Source organism: Thunnus thynnus, chromosome 11, assembly GCF_963924715.1.
Source record: "Thunnus thynnus chromosome 11, fThuThy2.1, whole genome shotgun sequence".
Lineage (NCBI taxonomy): Eukaryota > Metazoa > Chordata > Actinopteri > Scombriformes > Scombridae > Thunnus > Thunnus thynnus.
The window spans coordinates 22,088,498-22,113,246 of NC_089527.1; the positions used below are offsets into that span (position 1 = coordinate 22,088,498).

At 40.8% G+C, this 24,749-nt stretch overlaps 3 protein-coding genes across 3 annotated transcripts; 2 read left to right on the forward strand and 1 right to left on the reverse strand.

Annotated features, from left to right (window-relative positions):
* The first annotated feature begins 133 nt into the window (after nucleotides 1–133).
* Nucleotides 134–7,856, forward strand: piga (phosphatidylinositol glycan anchor biosynthesis, class A). The gene is made up of 7 exons (XM_067603809.1): nucleotides 134–288; nucleotides 3,493–3,975; nucleotides 4,090–4,360; nucleotides 4,780–4,912; nucleotides 5,308–5,440; nucleotides 6,253–6,459; nucleotides 7,072–7,856. Exons 2-7 carry the CDS (start codon nucleotides 3,508–3,510, stop codon nucleotides 7,327–7,329), a joined length of 1,470 nt encoding a protein of 489 aa, XP_067459910.1. The 5' UTR covers nucleotides 134–288; nucleotides 3,493–3,507; the 3' UTR covers nucleotides 7,330–7,856.
* A 732-nt stretch (nucleotides 7,857–8,588) lies between these two features.
* asb11 (ankyrin repeat and SOCS box containing 11) lies at nucleotides 8,589–12,161 on the forward strand. Its single transcript, XM_067603815.1, has 7 exons — nucleotides 8,589–8,816; nucleotides 9,262–9,341; nucleotides 9,451–9,558; nucleotides 9,712–9,862; nucleotides 9,956–10,090; nucleotides 10,908–11,096; nucleotides 11,245–12,161. The coding sequence occupies exons 1-7, from the start codon at nucleotides 8,720–8,722 to the stop codon at nucleotides 11,367–11,369; spliced, it is 885 nt and encodes a 294-aa protein (XP_067459916.1). The 5' UTR covers nucleotides 8,589–8,719; the 3' UTR covers nucleotides 11,370–12,161.
* Nucleotides 12,162–13,908: 1,747 nt separating this feature from the next.
* On the reverse strand, nucleotides 13,909–22,469 carry LOC137192840 (gastrin-releasing peptide receptor-like). The gene is made up of 3 exons (XM_067603817.1): nucleotides 21,764–22,469; nucleotides 16,399–16,750; nucleotides 13,909–14,665 (listed from the first exon to the last, which is right to left on the reverse strand). The coding sequence occupies exons 1-3, from the start codon at nucleotides 22,177–22,179 to the stop codon at nucleotides 14,351–14,353; spliced, it is 1,083 nt and encodes a 360-aa protein (XP_067459918.1). The 5' UTR covers nucleotides 22,180–22,469; the 3' UTR covers nucleotides 13,909–14,350.
* Between the last annotated feature and the right edge of the window lie 2,280 nt (nucleotides 22,470–24,749).

Here is a 24,749-nt window from a genome sequence, read left to right on the forward strand (position 1 = left end):
TTTATATTTGGGGAAGATTTAGAAAACATTTCTTTGTGCGCGTGTGAAGTTTACACATATGAGATAAAACACGTTGTTACAAATTTTCTTTCTCCTGAATTGCATTCAGAAGCAGATGGCTGCAACAGCTCGTACGTCATTGCGTGTGACATGACGTCGTGACACTCCAGGAAGTAATGCAGGCGGCTAACTGGCTAGCTCAGAGCTAGCAAACAGAAATGAATCTACATCTAAGAAATTGTTCTGTGTATTGTCACAGGCTGGAACAAGATTGACTTTGTGTCCACGGTAAGGCAAGTTCGAATGAAAAATGTAATATCTGCATCGTTGTAAGTCAAGTGGTCGTTAGTATGAACGAAGTTGGATAGCTGGTGCTAGTGTTTAATGAAAAAGACAAGACGTAAAAAAAACGTATAGCTACTATGAGTTTCACCTGACATGAAACCAGCCAGTCTGAGAGGTGTTTGTTAATACATAGTATTGCTGAATTCTCCCTAAAACATGCTGAACAGCAGAGAGAAGCTGCTGTATACAGTAGTGACACGAGAGGGCTTTGACACTAACGATATATATATACATATATATATTTGTACATTCGTTTTGTTTCTCCACTCATTTATTCAGGTTTTCCCTTTAATATATATATATATATATATATATATATATATATATATATATATATATATATATATATATATATATATGACAGCACCATGGTGGTTTTATTTATTGGGCTATGTGGAGATTTGAAGTAGGCTAAGTAAGTAAAATTTATTTATATAGCTTTTTTCACAGTCATTAGTCGCAAAGTGTTTTACATGAGCATGATGCCACAAAGAAACACAGAGAAATACACAGTCTGTAATTAAAGTACACAGTAAAAAACATAGAAAAAGTGAAAAAAAATACACAATAAAAACATGGAAACATTAAATGTCGACTTCTTACAGGTTACTCAAACACTTGTCTAAAAAGGTGTGTTTTTAGCTGCTTTTTAAATAAATAAGCAGAATCAGCAGACCTTAAGGGTGCAGGCAGAGCATTCCAAAGCTTGAGTGCCATGGCCTCAAAAGCTTGATCACCATGGGTCTTAAGGTGGGTGTGTGGAACAGAGAGCAAATTTTGCATGTTTGACCTAAGAGAGTGAGCTGATGTGGTAGATCAGCAACATAGTCAGGAGCTTGACTGTGCAGAGCTATGTAAGTAAGACTAAGAATTTTGAACTGAATCCTAAATGCAACAGGAAGCCAATAAAGAGTTTTAATTAAAGGAATAATGTGAGAGCTGGTGAGTAGTCTTGTGGCAGCATTTTGGATTGCTTGCAGATGATCAACGGCAGAGATATTAAGGGAGGTGAATAGTGCCTTGCAGCAGTCAATGCGAGAAGAAATAAAGGCATGTATAAGCATTTCTAGTTCAACTGTTGAAACTACAGATTTCAGTTAACTGATAATTCTCAAGCGGAAAAAGTTAAACAGTACCCGTAAATTGCGCAGGTTGGAGTGGGCAGCGGAGGAAAGAGGTCCAGCACTTTTTATAATCACAGGCGCAGCCTTTTCTGGGGTGAAAACCAGAACTTCTGCCTTATCAGCATTGATCTGTAGATAGTTTTCTGTGTCCAGTCTTTAATAGTGTTAAGACAGTCCAGGAGCCTGGGTAACCTAAAAGACTCATGTAATGGAAAAAAAACACACTTTGTATTCTCTGCAGCACACTTTAGACTTTGCATTTTGGATAAACTCACATATAACCTTGAACATGTAACTACCTGGTCACATGCTCATTATTGTTTTTCGTCACTATCTGGATCAAAGTTGGGAGTAGCTTCACCTTGGACATGCTCCAGTTCTTGTTAGACAGTTTTGATGAGATCCAGCACTGCACCTCACTCACATCATTACACTGTTTCCTACACTCCTTGTCTATAAAAAGTATGTAAACATTGTAACTGACATCAGTCTGCATTTAGGCTACACTCTGTTGCGACTGTATGCTGATCCCTTGCAAGGTTTTTCATTAAAAGACAAAAAGACAACTTGGTCTTTGTTAGCTTTTTACTATCAGATTTCCACCACATTCACTGGGTTTGAATGAGAGGTGGAGTTGGATATCGTCTGCATACAAATGATAAGCAACATCAAAACTGTTGATGATCTGTCCCAAGGGCAGCAAATGTAGAGAGAATAATAAGGGCCCCAGAACCAAACTTTGCAGGACACCACGAGACAGTGGAGAGGAGTCACCAATAGAGTTGGTAAAACTTCTGTCAGTGAGATAAGATAAAATCCGGTCCAATGCTATGCCTTTTATGCCCACCAATCACATAACCTCTTTATCAGGATATGATGGTCCACTGTGTCGAATGCAGAACTGAGGTCAAGTAGTACTAGCACGGAACAATTACCCGCATCGGAGAACAAAATAATAACATAAACATAACATAAAATGTCATTAGAGACCCTCGGAAGAGCAGTTTCAGTAGAGTGCTGTTTCTGAAACCCAGACTGAAACTATGTATATACTAGATACAATGCATCTCCAGCGCAGCCGTGAGTTGATTGGCCACAACCTTCTCTAAAATTTGTCTGTGAAGTATCATGCTATACTGATATATATGAATTTGGACTCATTTTGAATATAAGGCTGCCACTAACTAATTATTTTCATTATCCATTAATATGTTGATTATTGATTATTGATTTATTATTTATTATTATTAGGTCTTTGGTCTAAGAAATTTCAGAAAATGGTGAAAAATCTCAATCACTGTTTTCCAAAGCCCAAGGTGATGCCTTAAAATGTCTTTTTTTGTTCTAGCCATCAGTCCACAACCTAAAGATATTCAGTTTACTATATAGATGACTAATTAAACCAGAAAATATTCACATTTGAGAAGCTTGAATCAGAGAATTTGGACATTTTTTTCTTTAAGCAATGACTCCAAACGATTAATCGATTATCAAAATAGTTGAATACTTGGCAACTAATCGATTCATCGCTGTCGCTCTATTTGAAGAAAATTTATTTAGATGTCATTGGCGCTAAAATGGTGAGTCAATGAAAGATATAGTCAATGGTCAGAAAGCTTTTATTTAATTTATCAATAAATCATTTAAATCATTTGTTGGACTTTCTCTTATTTTCTGACAGTTTGATATTGTAATTTAAATAATTTTGTGTTTTGTGCTCTTGGTTGAACAAAAGGAGAAAATGGAAGATGTGAGCTCTTACAAGACGCAATGAACATTTTTCACTATTTTATTAACAGGAAATGTTTGGCATTTTTTGTTAATAAATTGCTTAAACCATTAATTGATATCAAAATTGTTGGTGATTAATTTCTTTTTTATCAACTAATAGATTAATCAACTAACCATTTCATCACTAAATGTATGGTATTTACTTAAACTCATTAACTGATGATTGAAATACTGTTGTTATCATTTAACTTTCTGTTGATCAACTAATCAATGAATCACCTCATTATTTCAGCACTGGTGAAGTGCAATGCCACACAAGAAGTCTACAATGGGCCAAAGAAGGAGAGCAGCAGCTGTCAATAATCCTTCATCTCAGAGAGTCACTGGAGCTCCGGTAGAGGCTGTCAGGGTCCCCAGCAGGAAGCACAACATCTGCATGGTGTCTGACTTCTTCTATCCCAATATGGGAGGGGTGGAAAGTCACATTTACCAGCTATCTCAGTGTCTGATCGAAAAGGGACACAAGGTGGTGATCGCCACCCATGCCTATGGCAGGAGGAAAGGTGTCCGGTACCTGACCAATGGACTGAAGGTGTACTACCTTCCCCTGCAGGTGATGTACAACCAGTCCACAGCAACCACCTGCTTCCACAGTCTCCCACTACTGCGCTGTGTGTTTGTCAGGGAACGCATCACTGTGGTGCATGCACACAGCTCGTTCTCCGCCATGGCCCACGATGCACTGTTTCATGCTAAGACCATGGGCCTTAACACGGTACGTGTCTCATAATGACCCAGGTCAAGAATTTAGAAAATCTTATTATACATTCATATCACAATGCTACACATATTCCACTGACATAAACCTAAACCAGATTATCATTCACAGATATTCACTGACCACTCACTCTTTGGCTTTGCCGATGTGAGCTCTGTACTGACCAACAAGCTCTTGACTGTGTCGCTGTGTGATACCAACCACATTGTGTGCGTGTCATACACCAGTAAGGAGAACACAGTGCTGCGTGCAGCACTCAACCCAGAGATCGTGTCTGTTATTCCCAACGCTGTTGACCCTACAGACTTCACCCCTGACCCCTCCCAGCGCCAAGACGACAGGATCACTATTGTTGTGATCAGTCGTCTCGTCTACCGCAAAGGTACAAAGAAGCTGCTGAATTAGACATTGTATAAGCTATTTGTCTATATATCTGCTGGTATTATATTTATATATATATAACTCTCAATTTAGCAGGAGTCATCCACACTTAAATATCTCTTCCAATTACAATGTGTGGACAAGCCTAAATTCTGGTCTGGTTGTCTACTAAGAGAACTTTCCTATAAGGATCAGAACCCAGAGAGAATCCGCTTAGTTGATTTATTGGCCAATATTTATCATAGATATATCAGTATCTATGTATATGTTGGCAAACTATGCATTTTTGTAAAAAAACAAAGAAAATTATAGTCTTTAGCGATATGTAAATATTTGGCTTTTTATAATATCTGTATGCTTATCAGTCGGCTATAAAAAGGATCAGTGACAGCAACTGTCCATATTCTTTCTTCTGTTCAGGAATTGATCTTCTTGGTGGAATAATCCCAGAGCTCTGCCTCAAACATCCAGATCTACATTTCCTAATTGGTGGAGAGGGGCCGAAGAGAATAGTGTTGGAGGAAGTAAGAGAGAAATACCAACTACATGACAGGTACTTCTGGACACTATTATTTCCTGAAGTTATATGATAACAGTACATCTTTGAAATGGGCACAATGAGCGGACAAACTTATGTTTTGAGGTTGGTGAGAATGGGTCATAATGAATTAACCAGCCTGACACGATGTTACCTGCACCTTTATGATGGATCTCAGGTTTTAATTTTACAGCTGACACATTTGTATTTGTATAAATGTATATTCATACAACATCCAGAACTTTTTAGTCTCACAATGATGTGTGTGAACCCACAGTTGCAGACCTGGGTCTTGTGAATGGCCAGGAATTAACCCATAACAGCAGTAACAGCCTGGATGGTCAAACATTGGGTTTGTGTGTGAAAGCACCATTAGATTTGCCTAATTTGTTTTGATTGGCTCACTGCAGGGTGCGTCTGCTGGGGGCTCTGGAGCACAAAGATGTGTGTGGAGTTCTGGTTCAGGGTCACATCTTCCTTAACACATCTCTGACTGAAGCATTCTGCATGGCCATTGTGGAGGGAGCCAGCTGTGGACTGCAGGTTTGCTGCCATTCATATACTTGTTTTAAAGACAGGAAAACATATGTCAGAGAAAGCAGAGTGTCTTTAGGATTTCAGTAGCACTGCTTAAAAAACACATAAGGGAAGAAAATGGAAGAAACCATGGACAGCTTGTGACCCAAAAGGAGCAAAACAAAACAAAACGACAAAAACTTATAACAAGGAGTTGCCCATGGCAGGACCCAGACACTCACATGTGCCAAGGCAAATTGTGTATGGTGAGTCACAGGAAGAGAAAGCAGCGTTATCAGCAAATATGCAGAGAACAAAATAACAGAGAAATAACAGAGAAATGTTGACACTAGGAGGAGCCTCATCCATAAAAAAACCCCCTATCAATCCCACACTTGTTACACGCACTTGTAGAACATGTCTAGATAATAATGCCATATTGTCTAAATTTGGAAATCACAAGGCAGCTGCCTTCCTTGATAGAAGCTGGAAGTTGAGTGGCTCGGCAGGACTTTTGTCTTAGTTTTTGGTATAACAAAGAGACCCGTCTGCTGAGTATTTATGTGAAGGTTGTGAGTGGAAAGTTAGCTTGACCGATAGTCAGATCAGCTGCTATATGAGAATAAGACCCAGGTTAAATTCCCTTTAAAGCAATTGAAGCAACAAAGACTGATGAGGTTCATTAAGGAGTCACTTAAAACTTAAAGCAGTGTGTCAGCATTGTGCACTTTAAAATCTTTAAAAGGATGCCAGAAAGGACATTTACTCTCATGTTGAGGGTGATTTATACTTGTGTACATATGTGTACAATATGTGCAGTTTTTGTTTTGTCTCTTAAGGTGGTAAGCACCCGTGTGGGGGGCATTCCTGAGGTGTTACCTGAGGATTTAATTACCCTGTGTGAGCCTACTGTGCGGTCATTGTGTGCTGGTCTGGAAACAGTCATCGCCCGGCAGCGGTCAGGGTCTGTCCCCTCCCCCGCTTCCATCCATGCACGTGTGCAAAACCTCTACACCTGGAGAAACGTTGCTGAGAGGACTGAAAAGGTAGGTTCACCAACACCAAAACCTGTTGTTTCATTCAGTCATGTTCTGTTAGTATCACCTCAGTCACTGTATTCATGTTCATGAGATAAAGAAGTTGTTGTTTCAGCATTTATTCTTTGACAGATCAAAGCCAGCTAAAGCTCAAGTTCTAGTATTGATTTTTGGAAGTAAATAGTTAGTCAGTTTTCTAGAGTAATCAGATTTCTTATCATCATCTTAACGAGAAACCCAGTTTACCCCAGATACTATTTTCCTGGAGATCACAGATTTCTTGGTCTTGTATGTGCGTAACCAGGTTTCTAAATGGCTTTTTACATGTATGTATGTTCTGGATAAAGACCTGAATGAAAGGAGAGATAATTAAATTTAAAGATGCGTCCTTGCATTTGAAATTATTCAATTCAAAGTCCTGCTAAAACTAAAGCTGACACTGAATGGCCTCTGTTAGACTAAATATGTCAGTTTTCACAGACATTTGATGGTTTGAAAAATTCAGACATCTTCACACTTTAAGGAACAACTACTCTGTCAATACACAGTCTGTCACCACACAAACACAGACAAAACCAAGAAGCAGAGTCTGAAGCAGGATCATTGTGTTGTTCTTCTCAGGTGTATGACAGGGTGGCTGGAGAGGAGGTGCTTCCCCTGCACAGACGGTTACGGAGGCTGAGGTCTCACTGTGGCCCAGTGGCTGGCTCCATCTTTGCATTTGTTGCTGTTCTAGACTTCCTCTTCCTGCTGCTCCTGCAGTGGTTGGTGCCTGATCGGGTCATGGACATGGCTGTGGATGCCACCGGCCCTCGAGGACTCTGGAGGCAAGAACGGAGCAGCAAAGATGGAGCTGTTTTTAAAAGTGCCACGAAGTGAGCAGCAGAACCAGAGATTTCCTCATAGCAATCACTCCATCTGTACCTCTGCCTCACCTCTAGCTGCTTACATGGTGCTTCACTGTTTGTGCTCTTTAAAGTGCCGACTGACAACGTTTTAAACTTGGCCACTGAACATTGTTTACATTTATTTATCAGGAGGGACCATGAGTAAAAAAGCGTTTTATTAAAGATATAGAAGGAGGTTTTTATTTTTATATTTAATGCTTAAATCGAAGGCACTGCGTGGAGTTTTGATTTTCTTCATGTTGTTATGTATGCATTACACTGAACAGAAGGAGTAAAGGGCTGGTTAATTGCACTCTCACTGTTGGGTTGCACAGGGAAACAAAACTGCAGTAACATATTTTCAGTTAGTTGCTCATTTTGATATCATGTATGCCACTCCTGTTGTTTGATCATTTAAGTTCTCTAAGATGTTACACATATGAAGCTGGGAGTTTTTTCAGATGATAATGTGACTCGCAGATAATAACCCACTGACAAATAAACTACTTTCTAATGTTTCATATGTTTTCATTTTATTTGTATTGTCAGTTGTATCTTGCTTAGGCCTATATGATGGTACAACCAGAAATACATGAGACGACTTGTTTCTTAGAACTGGTTTTACAAAAAAGATTGCTCTCTGGAATGAAGAGTGCCAGACAAAACAGTAGCTGTGAAACGAGAGGTGATAGAGATGGGAAGGCATGGCTTTTCAAGGCTGACAATAGAGATTTGCATATCGTTATGATCATGCCTGCAAAAGAAAGGAAACACTAGATGGGTTCATGTAAGTAGAGCTTTAACTGAGAGTAAGTGTCTGTTGTGAATGAAATGTGCAGTTTCTGAAGAAATAAGCAGATGTGTAGTTCTGAAGTGCACTACATGTAGTAATGTGTTTCTCAGATGTGTTTTTGATGTTATTTTTATTGCAATTCACCAGAGTACATTCATGAGGATATGAATGTCTTTCAGTGCATTTCAATCACCAGTCGTATGATAGTAACATTTACTGTGCTTCTATCTGACAATATAACAGAAAAGTTCATATCCACATTTAACAGTTTTTTCTGTTTTTCTGCCACACACCCAGATACCTACAGTGTAAGAAAGTCGTCCAAGCTAGTGTGTGTACATGCATATTTGTAAGTGCTTCATTTCAAGGTGTATCAGTGCAGGCCCATTCTAGCAACCATTGTTATGCACATACTGTAGACTATATCCATGGATGGGGACGAGGCTGGGCGGGAAGTGGCAACGTGGGGGAGGTGGCCAAGGACCCAGATAAGAGGGGGAGGAAGACCAACTTCAGGTTTGTGCATCTGACTGGGCCAGCCCAAGTCCTGGACAGTCGTGGAGGAGTCTGCTGTTGGTTCATTTTCATCATGGCTGCTGTTCAAACGGAGGTTTCCCTGTACTCACAACCATGGCAGAGGCCTTTGCACATCTATGGGGGGCTGGTGTGCAACTCTCTGATGGCTGGTAAGCTTTTTTTTGTCTTTTTTTTGTCTTCTTGGCCAATTCAACTCAGTCGTATTGTATTATGAGAGACGTTAAGAGATACCACTGCATTACATTTCTTATTTCTTTTATACATGTACAAACATTTTAGTGACTGTGGTATGGCTGAATTTAAGCAACAAATTCCTAGTTTTGTTTTTTGTTCTTGAAAGTTAGTTTTTGTAGTAAGGATTGCATAATGAAAGTGTTGACTGGGCTCTGCAGCGGCCCTGGGTGTCTAGTTCATTCTTGTTAGTTCAGGGAGTTTGTTGTTTATAGTTGGGATGACCCTGAAACCAGAAAAACATGTATTCAAATGAGGTCATCTTAACATCACAATGGACAGAGAGCAAGATCGCTTTGGCCATGAGCGTATCTGTGTGTTTTCTGAATGTGGAGACTTCTCTGATCTTATTGTGTGTCTCAGACTCCTGGTCGGACAGAACTCCTCTCCATGAAGCAGCCTACCAGGGCAGACTGCTCCACCTGAGATCCCTCATCACTCAGGTAAACTTACACTGGCTCTTTCTTGACATGCACAACACAAGCATGGATTGTATGATGAAATACAAATGAAAACCTAAAGACAGTTTATCCTCTCTGATGTCCCCTGCAGGGCTTCCATGTAGACACGCTCACCATGGACAGAGTCTCTCCTCTCCATGAGGCTTGTCTCGGGGGCCATTATGCTTGTGCCAAGTTCCTGCTGGACAGTGGTGCAAATGTAAGAGTGCAGGCTGTTTTCAGTTTGGAGATATATTTATTTTTAGGGTGTTTATGATCTAAATGTGGGGGAATTTGTTAACACGTTTTGAATAAGGAAACATGGGTCTTTTAACAGTGGTATCACATTGTTTCCTCACACATTCCTCCACAGGTGGACGCAGTATCAACAGATGGCGCCACACCTCTTTTCAACTCCTGCAGCAGTGGGAGTGCTGCCTGTGTCAGGCTGATCCTGCAGCACAGTGCCTCCATCCACACCACATACCAGCTGGCGTCACCCATCCATGAGGCCGCAAAGAAAGGTGTGTATGTGCAGATATGTACAGATACTAGAGACGTGGTCTGTCACAGCACAGATTCTGACATAGTGTTGTTTCTTGTTTCTCTTTCATCAGATCACAGAGAGTGTCTGGAGCTGCTGATCTCATATGGAGCTCATATTGACATGGAGCTGCCAGTGGTGGGTACACCGCTGTATTCTGCATGCATGGCCCGGGCCGCAGCCTGCGTAGATATGCTGCTACACTCAGGTAATCTGCAACCTCTGCAGTGTAACAAACAGTAAGGAACAATCCTCACAGACACAGAGGGCTGTTTATGACAAATGTATAAAGTGAAAAACTTCACACTGAGCCACTCATATGCTGCATTGTTGGTCTCACTAGTGATTTCTCATCGCCTTACATACACATTGATACCCAAACTACAACAAGGACCATTAGCCTTCAATTGTGCTGTATGTTTTCAGTCCTTGTTGTGTTGCATATTCCATGTATTCAATTAAATTAACACACCAAGGTTTTCAGTATTTGATAATTTCCAAACTGTGACTCATTTATTAGGTAATACAGACAGTAGAGAGTGGAATTAGTCATCTCATTCACTTCCATACCTTGTGCTTGATAACAGTATGTTGAGTGATGGTATAAAAGTAACATAATCCAAAGAAGGAATAATGTGTGGAACTGAGTGTGGTTTTGAATCTTGTTCACAAATAATAGTTTAATGATTTCAGTGTGCTGGTCTGGAAACAGACCAGCACACTGATTTAGTTGCTGTTTGTTATCACGCCATTTACACTCTCAGTGGAAACAGGAAACAGCAAAATAACTGCTAGATTTATCAGTCTAATTTACAGAACTGTCAGGCGTGGCTGCAAACCATTTCGTGTTCCAATCTTTTCATTTAATTTTCACTCAGTATTTCTTAATCATTTTAACCACAAAGTGCTGGAATGAACAGTTTGTGAGGACTCATGGGTGGTTTTACTGTTTATGGTCTAAATAACATCATTTGGTTGGTCTGATGTGTTTCCTTGAGTCCGTTTGTGGTTTTTTGTTCATGTAGGGGCAGATGTTCAAATAGGCTGTGGGCAGGACAGTCCGCTACATGCTGCAGTTCGAGAAGGAGAAGCCAAAGTAGTGGACCTGCTGCTGGACTTTGGGGCCGATGGGGGTTGTAGGAACGCTGAGGGCAAGACCCCTCTGGATCTGGCAACACCAAACAGCACAGTGAGAATTGCACTGCAGAAAAGAGGTATGTTGTGCATGCATGCATGTTACAGAAACACTCCAAATCTAAATCTAATCTAAGGTAGAACAACTCCACTCTCTCTCTGTCTCTCTCTGTCTCTCTCTCTGTCTCTCTCTCTCTCTCTCTCTCTCTCTCTCTCTCACCTGATCAGGTCCCTGCTCTCTGTCTCAGCTGTGTCGTTTCTGTATTCGCCGAACTCTGGGAAGGAGTCGTCTGCACAGTGCCTCCAGCCTATTCCTTCCACCAATTATCAAGGACTTCCTCCTCTACCAATGAGCCGTCTCTGCTTGGCTTTGTGGCTCTCTGTGGACTACATAGATTTATTTGTCCTTCACATTTTTACCTTGTCTCCAACCAATGAGGCAAAACATGTGAGAAAAAGACATCTACATTCAGAGAATGGGACTACGTTTTGTCAGTCGTCTGTATTTTATAATACGGTTGCTTTCAATAATATAATCGTTGCCATTTTCATATAAGTCAAATGAAATATGTTGGATACAAGTGTAATTTCATATGATATTAGAGGTTATGTATTTTTGTACTCTTAATGAAGTGCTTTCTGTTTCCTTTGTATGGATTTTACATTGTTCCAATTTTTTTTTTTATAATGACAGTTTTATATTTTTGTGCAGGATCTCACAAAATAGGTATAACTTGTAAATCTCTGTATCCACTAAAAGTAAATATTGTATTTTGTAAAAAGTATTCTAAAAAGATGATGGTAATGTTGTTTTGTGGGTATCTATGGTGATCTATAAGTCACATGGCTGATCAATGGACTGTAAATAAGGAAACCAGAAGCAAGACAAGACACACAAAAATGTTTAGTGAATAAAGCACGGTGAACTGAGGAAGACGTATTAATTTTGATGAACTTACAAAAAATATTTGTTGGAAATATTTCCAGATTTTGCAGCATTGTCAACACAAGGATTAAAGAAGTAGGCAACTTTAAAAGAAAAGTCTGAGTACACTAGATTTCAGTGAACTGAGCAGTGGACGGTGTTGCTCAAGGGGAATTAATTTCCTGTATTCAAATACCAATCTAAAAGGTCACCTCTGCAGAGACTTGAAGAATCTTGTTTGAGTAGATTTAACTTGACGCTTCTTCATTTAAATAGCACAGAAAAGTCTGAGCCTTCACAGAAAGTTCTGAAAGAGGGATATATGCTGTGATTTTGCGTGTGTATGTGTGTCGATGGATTTCCTGCTGCTCATGCCCACATTCAGCGGTTACATGCAATACCTGTGAGACGGTAACACCATTCAGAATGTCCACGATCTTTCACTGATGTCTCCACTGTGTACAAAATGACATTTGGAGGAGTTGTACACACCATGTTAGATAAAGGAACTTAGATGTTGACATTTTCTGAGAAGCCCACAGTTCACAGTAGGTTTACACCAAACACCCATGTTACATACAAAGAGCAGGTCTACTGACTCAATGTAATAAAATTTATTCTAGAAATATAATCCAATGTAGTCCAAATATAATCCAATGTAGTCAATTGTGTTACACCATGGGAAAAGTCAGAAATGCAGCAGAGTGAAATACTCAGTGGTGCTACTGTGCTTCTCTTGATCTGTGGTATCAATTAATACACCAGAATGTTTCACATGTTTTTTGACTTTTATCAGCTCACAATCAGAGAACCTCTTAAAAATGACATCTCAAATCATATTTAATAGTATACAAACATCAAGATGGCACAAATCAACAACAAATTTACAGCACAGTTCTGTAATATAAACACAATTAACAGTATTGTTGCACCTTGTGAATACTTTGTGAAACTGCATATCAGCAACATATTATTAGGACAGAAATGATTAGTCGATTTAATCGATTAGTCGACGGACAGAAAATTAATCATCATTAAATAATTTATCCAAGAACGTGAGTCTACAATCAGCTCTGTGAGTTGTACTTATGACAACTCACAGCAGCACTTTGACCTAAATGCCTATTTGTTTACCATCTCAGTATAACACATTAGCATGCTATCATTTGCTAATTAACACAAGGTACAGCTGAGGCTGATGGGAAAGTCATTTCATTCATTTTGCTGATATTTGGTCAACAAAATTAAAAAGTCAGAGGATTAAAGTTATTACCATTCATTTTGAGGGGGAGATGAATGTCTGCACCAAATTTAATGTCAATCCATTGAATAGTTGTTGAGATATTTCAGTCTGGATTAAAGTGGTGAACTGACCGACAGACTCAGCATCATCGTCATCCTTAGAAACATGCCTAAAGATGCTAAATATTCACTTTCCAGCTTCTTAAGATGTTAGCATTAGCTGCTTTTCTCAGTTTTAAATCATTGTGAATTGATTATCGTTGGGTTTTGGACTGTTGGTCAGACTAAACAAGTTATTTTAACGTGTCACATTTAGCAAATTTAAAAAATAATAACGGATGAACTAATAATAAACATAATCAGTACTTGCAGCCCTATATATTATTATACATATGATTATTACATTACATGAACAAAAAGCTGCTGAATTTTGTACAAGTCTAACAAACACACCACTAACTAACTCAAGATATTTAACAGGAACATCTCTGTGAATACAACATGTGACATTTAACAATTCTTCTGGTAACATTTGACCCATCTTGCATAAAAAACGTTTCCAGTACACAAAATAGCAGGAATTAAATATGTTCACTTTGAATATTTTACAACCATTAAACCCTCAAATGTCAGAGGAACCCGCTGTTCCTCTCCAGCAGATAAAAACATGCACAACAGAACTAAAACCATAAGTGAATTTCATTTTACACCTAAAGATCTTTGAATTTTACATCAAACAGATTCATAACACAAAGAGAAAAAACTACCAACTATAAGGATTTGCTTTTTTACATTTGTTTGACATATGTACAAAAAATGTTCTGTACCAGAGTTACTGACAAGCAGCTTTACATCTGCACTGATTGTATCTCTTCAGAAACAGTTCTTTTGATAGTTGGATAGTCAGCAGGTAAGATATTAAGATATATGTTTATATATGTAACATTATTTCAGGGTGTTTTGTAATAAAAGGTAAGTGAGAAGTGATGAACTCATGACTGAGATGGCTTGACAAGTGGTTGTCTCCATTCATCATACTGACGCTAACACTTCTACATCAGAACTGAACATGATGTCTGTAAAACTCAGTGTGAGGAGATAATTATCACATGATCGACATGACTCCAGATCAAGTTAATGAAACCCCCCACAGGTTGACAGATGTTTTTAGACAGTGGTTATGTTTGTGCTCCTGCTATTCTGGCTGTGCAAGTGTCTCTGAGTATGGGAGCACAGGAGCTGCTTTTTAAAGTGTTTACTGAAGCTTTTGCTCATCAGGTAGAGGGCAAACGGGTTCACACAGGAGTTGGTGAAGGCCAAGATGCGAGCACACACGCTGGCGATGAAGTGGCCCAGTGATGTGTCCACCTGGTCGTAGTGATAGGAGCGGTACAAGTAGATCACATGACTGGGCAACCAGCAGACAGCAAACAAGCCAACAAACACCAGAACAGTCTTTGCCAGACGCTTCCTGGACTTTATCTGAGATGAGAGTACAAAGAGAAGAAAGCGTTTATTTGTCTCCTTGTGTCCATTGCAGTTTTCTTGTTTTACATTCTTGGCAGCAATATTGTGTTTTATCATGTACCTACTACATGTCATGCTTATTTTTTTGTATAACTGTGCAACAAAGCACTCCTGCAATAAAAATCTCATTGAGTTTACATATTGTAAATAAAAGTTTCAAACAATCAGTCAGTATTTCTCAACACAGTAGAATTACTGAATATGGGAATACTTAAGAACAAAACGACTCATAAATGGCAAAAAGTATTGATCTAAAACTGGCTTCCTGCAACATTAAATCACAAAAAAGACAAAAATATACAAATACTAAATATGCATAAAAATTCAAAATTATACTTAAGCATTTCTCATTTTTCCTTTATGAATGCATCAACATTGATATATAGAGTAACCCAGCACCCCTGAGAATATTATTTTTGCCGACCTTCAGTAGTTAAACTTCTCACCTTGATGTAGTGATATAAAAGTGTACTCCAGACACCATAACATCACTGGTGGGTGCGGTCAGAGGGGAAACAGGCTTGAAATTTTCAACTGGAGAGGGCAGTGAAACACTGCTTTTCAGCCTAATGTTCAGTTACTCTTTGAATGCATTTTTATACAGTACATCAGTATCAGTATCAGTGGTTCTCAGCTGTTTTGGCTCATGACTTCTGTGACCTCTACCGGCTGAGACCAGTTCAACAAAAGAATGTTTTTCTTTTTCTTTGTTTTATGTAAAAAATTCTTAGATATGAAAGTATCCAATAATTCTCAAGACTAGGGTTGAACCGTTTTTTTTTTTTTTTCTGTTGACAACACAGTCTCACCTGAATATCCATTTAGTACCTGTTCCATAGCTTTTGGTCACATCACATGATCTTCATCAGCAGATAGTTAGTAATTGTATATCTTCACATGAGAAGTCCTTAAAGTGCTCAGAAAAAAAGTTAAGCTTGAACATCTATAACTCCACAGCAGCTACTAAATAAACCTTGAGACTGTTTTGTCAACTGCTGTTCCCAAGTCAAGAATGAACATACATTTTTTGATGCTTTCCTATCCTGTTAATCATCTTTTGACCCCTCAGATTTATCTTGTGACTCCTTGTGTGGGTTCTGACCCTCAGGTTGGGAACCACTCCAGTTCCAGTATGTATGTGGATATGAATATATGAATGGAAGTTGCAGCAATGGTGCATGTACATGTACATGTATAGTTAGATGTTCAATTTTCACACTATAATACCCACTGCACCAACAAATTATACATATTTGTTTCAGTTTAAAATACTAAATGTACAATGCATTTCATTCATTACTGTATATTTGAACAGGTTCTATATACTGTACATAACCACCTACTATATGTATATAAAGTAACATGTCTTTTTTTTTACCATTTAATATTTTCCTCATCACTCCTTGCACTCTTTACTTCTTTGCACTATTTGTATCCTGTTTACAGTTCACAGAAATGGTTTCACCGGTTGATAGACATTCCTTGTGTATATTTCTGTTTTATTGTTTTATTGTTATTCTGTGTAAGTACACTGAGAGCCACTAAATTGGAGTCAAATTCCTTGTATGCATAAACATACTTGGCCAATAAAGAGCATTCTGATTCTGAGATTATTGTATTTAATTGTTTTGTTAAAGGTTTTAGAGGAAAAATATTATTAATCGGAAATAAAATGTGTATGTCCTCACCTGTTTCTGCATGTGCAGGTGTCCTTCAGCGGGGATGTTCACAGAGCTCCTGACCAGGCTGTGAGCAATGAAGCAGTAGTAGATGGATATGATGAAGAGCGGGATGATGTAGAAGATCAGGAAGGAGGCGGTGGAGTGAATCTTTGGGTGCAGCTCCCCGGCATGGGGGTAGGGTGCACAGGTCACAAATGACTCATTGGTGTGGCTGGTGGTGAAGGTGTGCAGGTCAGAGAAGACGGCTTCAGGAATCGCCAGAGTCACTGAGAGGAGCCAGATTGCCCCGGCTCGTAAACAGATACTGAGTGTAGCGCTGGACCTGTGGATATCCAGGGGTTTGACAATCGCTCTGTACCTAAAAGGAGAGGAGAAATTAATTGTAAACTGGAATGATAATGGGTTTTTTCCCTTAGTGTGGAAAGACTGCTCATATTAAGATGAGCGCTGATTACCTCATTAAACTTTCTGATTATGCATGCAACCAAAAACAACTGTCTCATCACTGATTTCAATGTGGCACTCCACCACTTTGGACCGAGGCAGACTGTTGTGTACATATATCTATTGATCCCTCTGAACACATCTTCAGTGATGTTCCTGGAATCATCAGGTGTTTTTGGGTCTTTCAAAATCATACACCCTCCTCCAGGTGACCCAGCTGGGGCTAATCAGACCCCAGCTTGTGTCCAGATGGCTAGCTACATATGACTACATGCCCAAATGTCTCAAGGCTCTGGCTAAAGAACAGGCAGCAAATCCATTGCATCCAACTTCCAATGGGAGACACCTCACTCTCCACCCAGCCTGCTTACAGTTGCTGATCGGTCCTGCGTACTTGGAGAGCTTCCTTTCAATGGCCTCTTCCAAGCAATCTTCCCATGGCACTGTCAGCTCCAGCAGCACAGCTTGCTTGGTGGACTCAGACACAAGGACAATATCTGGTTACAGGGTGGTGGCTGCAATATGGTTGGGGTACTTCAGCTACTGTTCAAGGTCCCCCGACAGCTGCCAATCCCTTGCAGAGGTCAGGCTGCCAAAAGATGTTTTTTTGGAGGGCTTTTGCAGCTCCCCAGCTCTGACAAAGGTGATGGCCTGCTTGGAGGGTCGGGACCGCTTTGCTCACTCAACTCCTGTGCTAATGGCTTCAGCGATGGTTTTCAGAACTCCTTTGGTACTGTCCTTATCCAAGTACCTTTGTGCAACAGCTGAGGATGTGCTCTAGGGTTCCTCGCTTGGAGCAGAGTAGGCATGCTGGTGGCTCTAGTTTACCCCATTTGTGCAGATTTGATGGGCTTGGAAGCACATCATATACTGCCTGGATGAAAAATTTGATGCGATGTGGCTCAGCCTTTCAAAGTTCAGCCCAGGTCACTTTCCTCTTAACAGCATTCTCCCATTTTGTCCAAGCTCCCTGTTGCTTCATTCCCACCGACTTGCAGGTTCTGGTCTCCTTCACTGCTGCTCTCACCTCCTCCTGAACTAGGCAGTGCCTTTCCTTTCCTCTGATGGTTTTCATTTGGGGAATAGGAAAGGATCCTAGCCCAGCTCGGCCTCATGTGACCACTCCAACCAGCTTATTGTGATACAGCCTTGCCTCTGCTTCCTGAACAGCTTTTTCTGCCTTCTACTTCCTGCCGGTCCTCACTTTGATCCCTGCTTTAGCCAGCTTTGGATCACTTGAGTCCCTGTACTGTACCTCTGGTTCTTGTTACTTTGAATTCCTCCTCCAAGGACTTGAAGGGCAGTCGCAATTTGTTGTGGTGTCCGTAGAGTGCAATGCTGCTCAGGCTCTTTGGCACCTTCAGTGATCTCCTGAGGTGGTTGCTGACCCTCCTCTCTTAGGTCTCAACTATTAAGATCGGAACTGCATAGACAAGGAAGGGCCATAGGATTCTGGGAAGAATTCATGATACACCCAGGCTTTGAACTTTCCAGGTAGGCCAGACTTGTCCACAGATTTCAGCCAGCCCTCAAACTCTGTGCAGGTCGACTGAATGGATGTCATGTCCCTCAGAAAGCTGTCAAAAACCTTGCTTTAGCTATTGACTGGCTTCTCTGTGATAGTTGGGATGGTTGTGCCTGCAATGTTGAACCAGAACTTTTCCTCGACCTTTCCTTTCCTCAGCATCATAGATCTTGATTTTGCTGGTTTGAAACACATCCAAACCCACTCCGGCTTTTCAAGCCCCTGCAGAATCCACCAGCATCCCAGGACTGATTCTGTGGTGAATCTGAGGTCATCCATGAATGCCCTGATGGGTGGTTGCCGTTCAGCGGAATTCGTTCTGGGCCCTTTGTACTCTGGTTCAGCAGACTTAGTGAGCATGTTCACGGCTAGGGAGAATAGTGCCACAGAGATAGTGCACCCTGTGATGATGCCAATCTTCACCTTGTGCAAGCTTGATGTAATTGGTCCTGAAGAAACCCTCATCCTGAAGTTGCTATAGTAATCAGCGATGAGGTCTCTGATTCTGCTGGGGACATAATGTTTGTGTGAGCTGCACCAGCTTGTGTGGAATAGAGCCATATGCATTTGCCAGATCAAGCCACAACATTCACAGGTCGCCCTTGTTCTCTCTGACCTCCATGATGAGTTGTGTCTCCACACCGGTGTGGTCCAGACAGCCTGGCCCTGAAATGCCACCCTTCAAGACTGATGTGTCAATGTAGGTGTTCTTGGCCAGGTAGGTGCACAGTCGATTGGAAACGGCACTGAAGAGGACCTTTGCCTCGACACACAGCAGGAAGATGATGTGTAACTGGTCTATCTGGGTGGAGTTTTCCTTCTTCGGGATCCACACCCCTTTAGCCACTCTCCACTGCTCTGGGATCTTCCCCCCTTCTTCAGAGGACTCGCAGGATCTTCCACAGACGCAGCACGAGTTTGGAACAGTTCTTGGTGCTGTTTGGTCCTGGCACAGAGTTTTCCCTTGCTTTGCGGACAACCTGCCTGACTTCCTTTAGCCGCAGTTCTGACATGTCGAAAAACACATTCAATTCAGGGGAATCTATTAGGATGTTACATTCTCCCAACTCCTGCTCTCTTTCAAGATCACTGTATGTCTTCTTCAGATGTTGGTCCATGTCTTCCTGTGAGCAGACCAGTTTCCCACTGCGCTTCTGCCCCAGCAACTCCTTGGTGAACCTGAAGGGGCTGATAAGAAAGTCAAGATGTTTTCAGGCTCTTTCGCAATGCCGTCTCTGATGCCACTCTGTGGAGAACCCTAATCTTCTTTCATAGGATGCACATCAGCTGGGCCAAGCTAAGCCATTCCTCTTCTCCTGCCTGCTTGTACTGGGACTTCAGCACTTTTATCTCCTGCCCGATGTTGTGGATTCTCACGGCTCTTTGGTTCTTCAAATAAGGTGTTCTGGAGCCTTTCTTCTCGTCTTCACCAAACCATTCAGCTGCGATGCTGACAATGATTGTTGTCATGGCTTGTAGCTTCTCATTGTCCTCCCCAGTCACTGTTGCCTCCAGAATTTGGTTGACATCTTCGTCAAACTGCATCCACAGTGAAGTCATGTTAGCTGCAAGCCATGTGATCCACCTCCTCTTAGACTTGATGTTAGAGGGATTAGCTTGCAACACCTGGAGGTTCCGGGAACTATGGGGTGACTCTGGGCCTGGCACCTCCTGCATCTCATCAGGTTGGACACTTGTGCAATGTGCTGCTTCTGCTCCAACCAGACACGTCATCCTTGCTTGGTGGTTCTTCAAGCTGCGATTGTTCTTGCAGATTTTGCCACATACACACTGTTTGCTCATAGTCATTTGTTCTTTGCCTGGGTCTGATGCCGTTGTGTCATCCTCCCCCCCTCTCGGGCACCCCCGGGGGTATTTTTCCATTAGATACATCATAGCTTTTTTCATCATAGACTCAATTTCCTTCCTTCAATCACAACAAGAAAATCTTAAGCTTATCTTATACAGCAGAGAAAATTAATTTAGGATTTAAATCAAAACAGGAATGATAATATTGGCTCCTGGACAGGATGAGTTACACATCAAAGAGACAGTTTGTTAATTAAAACTGGCATTAAATGTTCTTTTGTTCCCGAAAGCTACAAAATTTCCAAAGGTCACATGTGCTGGAAATACTGAAAGATGCTGGCAGCTCCCAACACTTGTTCAGACAAGTTTTCAACGCATCATAGACTGAATATTTACTTTACTGTTTCAGGTTGTTTATTCCCAGATCAACAGAAATACCACCAAAATCATTGTAGTTCTACATTAAAATTATCACATTATATTAAATCAGTCTAACACCTAAATATAATGTTCCTAACATTACACTTATACATAACATTAGACTTTCTTGTTGCACTTGATATTCGCAAAGGAACACACAGTTTTGCTGAGATAATTGTAACAGTGTCATTGTAATTACTGTAGTTTTTTTTTTATCTATTCAACCTACTGGTGTGTTTATTTTTTCAAACTTGCATTGTACAGACAAAAACTGTTCAAACCCACACAGCTTTATTTGAAAATTTCCAAAAAATAGGCCAGCATGGACAGTGAGGACACTAAAATCATGTCCTTATTGTTGCCAGTTTGTGATAATTTAGAGGTTTAAAGGAGCCAAGGAGGAACAAGTAAGAGGACTTAGAATATTTTGAGATTATTTTGAATATCAAGCTCAATTTTAAAGCCAACATGAACAAGAAGTCCTAGAAGAATAAGTTTGAAAAGAGAATTTGAACATCTAAAGTGCCCTGACAACAGAGCAAACTCCAATCTCATAATGAAGACTGTGTGATAAGGTCAAAAGCTCCAGAACAAGCAAGTAAGTGGACCCTGAGTTGAGTTTCTTTTGTGGATGGAGTTCAGGGAAAGTTTACATTCTACATAACTTAAACAAATGACTTATTGTGAGTCTTGGCTTGTTGTGCCATTTTTAAGTAAATGTGATTATTTTTAGACCAAAAAAAAGTCAGAATTGCATTCTTGACAGAGTGGAAAAAGTTTTGGAGCATTTACTTACATCATGATCTAAACAAATTAAATGTACAGGAAAATATAATTCAAAATTTAAATATGTAAAACATAAAAAAACAATCATTTACATACTTGATGCAGTGGAGATCAACTACGAATCTGCATGTCAGCTGAGTTTTGGAGAAATGTGCATTAAATTAAGCAAAACACTTAATATATACAGAATATTTCCATTTTTTATAATAATGCAGCCATGATAAACATATTTTGGTTTTGAATATATCAGTCATTGTAAGCATTATGTGGCTTCAGCGCGGATATGTTTTTTTAATTTAAACAAACCTAAGAGGTGTTTAAGGATGAATGAAGAAGCTCAGAAGTTAAAAACACTTGTTAAAGCATGACCAATTGTGTGAGGAGTACCGGTCAGCCGAGAGAGCAGTGAGGGTGAAAACGGACACTCCCACCGAGGTGAGCTGGATGAACGGGATGAGTTTGCATCCAACCCGGCCAAAGAGCCACTCGTCCACCAGGTATCTGCTGGCGTCCACCGGGGCGCAGGTCACCAGCAGCAGCAGGTCCCCCAGAGCCAGGCTGGACAGGAACAAGTTGGGCACCGTGCGCATGGACTTCACCAACAGACATGTCTTCATTAAAGTCACATTTCCCACCAGACCTACGATGATGATGATTCCGTAGACAGCAGCAATCCCGATGCCAGGGAGCCAGATGTTGTACTGGTGCTGTTCTCCTGTGGAGTCCCAAAACACTCTGGACACATTCAGAACCGAGAGCCTGCTGTCCTCTGGCTCTAACACGAAGGAATCCTCCAGAGACATCACAGCATACAGTGAGAGGACAGAGGTTTCGATGGGAGAGTCTGATGTCGCTGGTGCGTTTGGTGAGAGGCTTTATACGCGCCATCCTGCTGTTGTGTGCGTCATTTTATGAGCTGCAAGTTGAAGATTGTCAGGATGAGGGCGACCACCAGGATGAGAGTGCCAATAACAAACCGTATAGACTGATCTAACTAACTGGAATATGGTTATATAAAGCGAAAGACTATCCTTAAATAGCAGATACCAGAAATTGACCTACACCCTACATAACAACATCAAGTGGACTCATATATTCTGCATCAGTTTGTTTCAGCTCTTCATTAAAGCTATATGCTCTTCAGTGGTGGAATGTGACTAAGTATATTTACTAATCAGCAAATTAGTCCATTGGTGTGCAATCAGAGTTAATGGAACATAAGTATTTTTCACTTGCATTAGTCAAACTGTAATTCAAGGAGGTGTGTGTGTATATATATATATATATATATATATATATATATATATATATATATATATATATATATATATATATATACACACACACACACACACACACACGGCTGGATTACAAACTGGGTAACTGGCCAGGTTCAAGGCATGTCAGTTCATGCATGATTTTAACAATTGATTAAATACATGAACTATTTGATTAAATAAAAATTTGTTGGGGGATTTGCACCACTAATGTACGAAAACCATTAAGAGATCAATGGGGGTCCTTGACAGCTGAAATGGTGGGCCTGGGAGGAACAGGGAAAAAGAGACTTTCCACCTGGAAGTTGCCATCTCAAGATCCATCTTCCAGATGGCAGGGAGGAGCCTCAAAAACCCTGGGTCTTCATAAAGTAAAATGTCTCTTGGTAAACCAAAAGCTTCACAGGCACTCAGGAGTCTGAGCCGCTGAATGTCTGCAGGGTCCATTATTGGCCAATTTGTACCGTCGACAGTGTTAGTGGGGACTGGGGTTGGCCTTGGAGGGGCATGATCAGACAGGAGGCTAGCTGACTTAGGGGCAAAGGTAGACAGGAGGATAGCAGTCTCAGGTGCAGGCCAAAGAACTGCAGGTTGGAGGTTAGCTGACTGAGAAGCAGGCTGGTTGGACTGACTCTTTGTGGTGCTGGGCAACAGAGACTCTGTGGCACTGGGGAGCTGTCAGGAGCTGACAGGACAGGCTATGGAATGGCCTGGCATGGTGGTAACATGGCCTAAAAAATACTGGGTTTCTTTTCACAAAGCCTGGGAGTCTGGCAGACACTTCAAGGACCTCCAAGGGCAAGGTGGGTTCCCAGGAATGGGTTTGGGGCTGGAGCTGGCTCAGGACAGGTGGGCTGCAGACTCACAAAACATAACCTGATTCACTGAGTAACAGGCTGGTTGTGAACAGACTGGGGTGCAGTCTTAGAGACTACAAGAGAGTCAACTAAGCTGGTCTGCAGGAAATGGTTGAGCTTCTCACGACATCCAGGTGGGGAACAAAATAACTCACCCATGGCCTCTCCTTGAAATACTGCTGCTGTACAAAGATCTTCTCCAGGAGCGATGTACACTGATGTGAGTGAGAGGCAATGAGTTTTGCCACAGTCCGATCAAACTCAGAAACCTTTTCTGAAAAAGGCATTACTCTGCTGGGACCATATCTTGGTCAGATTGTACTGTCACAGGTAGCAGAGCAGATGGACCCAAATGCAGAAACTGAGGCAGAATTACTGATTTAAGATCTTTACTTTGAGTTCAGCAGTCCAATAACAGAAGGCTCACAAGCGGGCATGAAACAAGGAACATAGACAAGCTGAAACATTGACGACAATCTGACAAACAACTAAGAGAACAGACAGGTATATATACACAGGGGACTAATCACAAGACAAGGCACAGCTGGGATGAGCAGGGACCAGAATAAGGAGGGAACATGATGATTGGGTAACAAGGTGATTAGGAGGGTGTGGCAGGCAAACATAGGGCAAGGCTGACAAGGCTAACACAGGATAATACCAAGCTTAAGCACTACACAAAGAAACACAAATGTCAAATGCAGTTATCACAAACCATTTGTAACCCAGATCACAATCAGAATGCACACAATCCTCTTTATCACTGAGGTAGAGTATATGCGTGCAAGTTCAGACCGGACTGAAAACAAAGACAGACCAACCAATATAGGCAACCCAAATAATCACCATGCAAGATAGTCTTTTAGACACAAATCAGCTTTGTCCCACTCAGTCCAGTCTGAGGGCCTCTTGAGGACAGGTGGAGAATGGCAGAACCATAACGTATTTATTTAGTCGGGGATTTCTTACAAGCCACTAATACCAGTATTTTTTGTTTGTTTATAGTGCAATACAAGTGACTAACATAAAAACAAACAAACAAACAAAAACATACAACACAGCACAAGACAAGAGGGAGAACTAGACTCAAACAAACCAAAACAAAATACACAAAAAAGGCAAAACAGCAGTAACAACAACAACAACAACAACAACAACAACAACAACAACAAAGCAAACAAACAAACAAACAAAAAGAAAAAAGACATGATGTTTGACTTAGATCATCTAATTGTAGTA

Bases quoted from the DNA above. Each gene is read 5' to 3' on its own strand.
- asb11 (XM_067603815.1), top strand. From the start codon at position 8,720: ATGGCTGCTGTTCAAACGGAGGTTTCCCTGTACTCACAACCATGGCAG. The intron at 8,817-9,261 runs GTAAGCTTTTTT...TGTGTGTCTCAG, and splicing joins GTGCAACTCTCTGATGGCTG to ACTCCTGGTCGGACAGAACT. The intron at 10,091-10,907 runs GTAATCTGCAAC...TTGTTCATGTAG, and splicing joins AGATATGCTGCTACACTCAG to GGGCAGATGTTCAAATAGGC.
- LOC137192840 (XM_067603817.1), bottom strand. From the start codon at position 22,179: ATGTCTCTGGAGGATTCCTTCGTGTTAGAGCCAGAGGACAGCAGGCTC. The intron at 16,751-21,763 runs GTACTCCTCACA...CTCTCCTTTTAG, and splicing joins ACTGCTCTCTCGGCTGACCG to GTACAGAGCGATTGTCAAAC. The intron at 14,666-16,398 runs GTGAGGACATAC...CTCTCATCTCAG, and splicing joins ACCTGCACATGCAGAAACAG to ATAAAGTCCAGGAAGCGTCT.
- piga (XM_067603809.1), top strand. From the start codon at position 3,508: ATGCCACACAAGAAGTCTACAATGGGCCAAAGAAGGAGAGCAGCAGCT. The intron at 5,441-6,252 runs GTTTGCTGCCAT...TTGTCTCTTAAG, and splicing joins GAGCCAGCTGTGGACTGCAG to GTGGTAAGCACCCGTGTGGG. The intron at 6,460-7,071 runs GTAGGTTCACCA...TGTTCTTCTCAG, and splicing joins TTGCTGAGAGGACTGAAAAG to GTGTATGACAGGGTGGCTGG.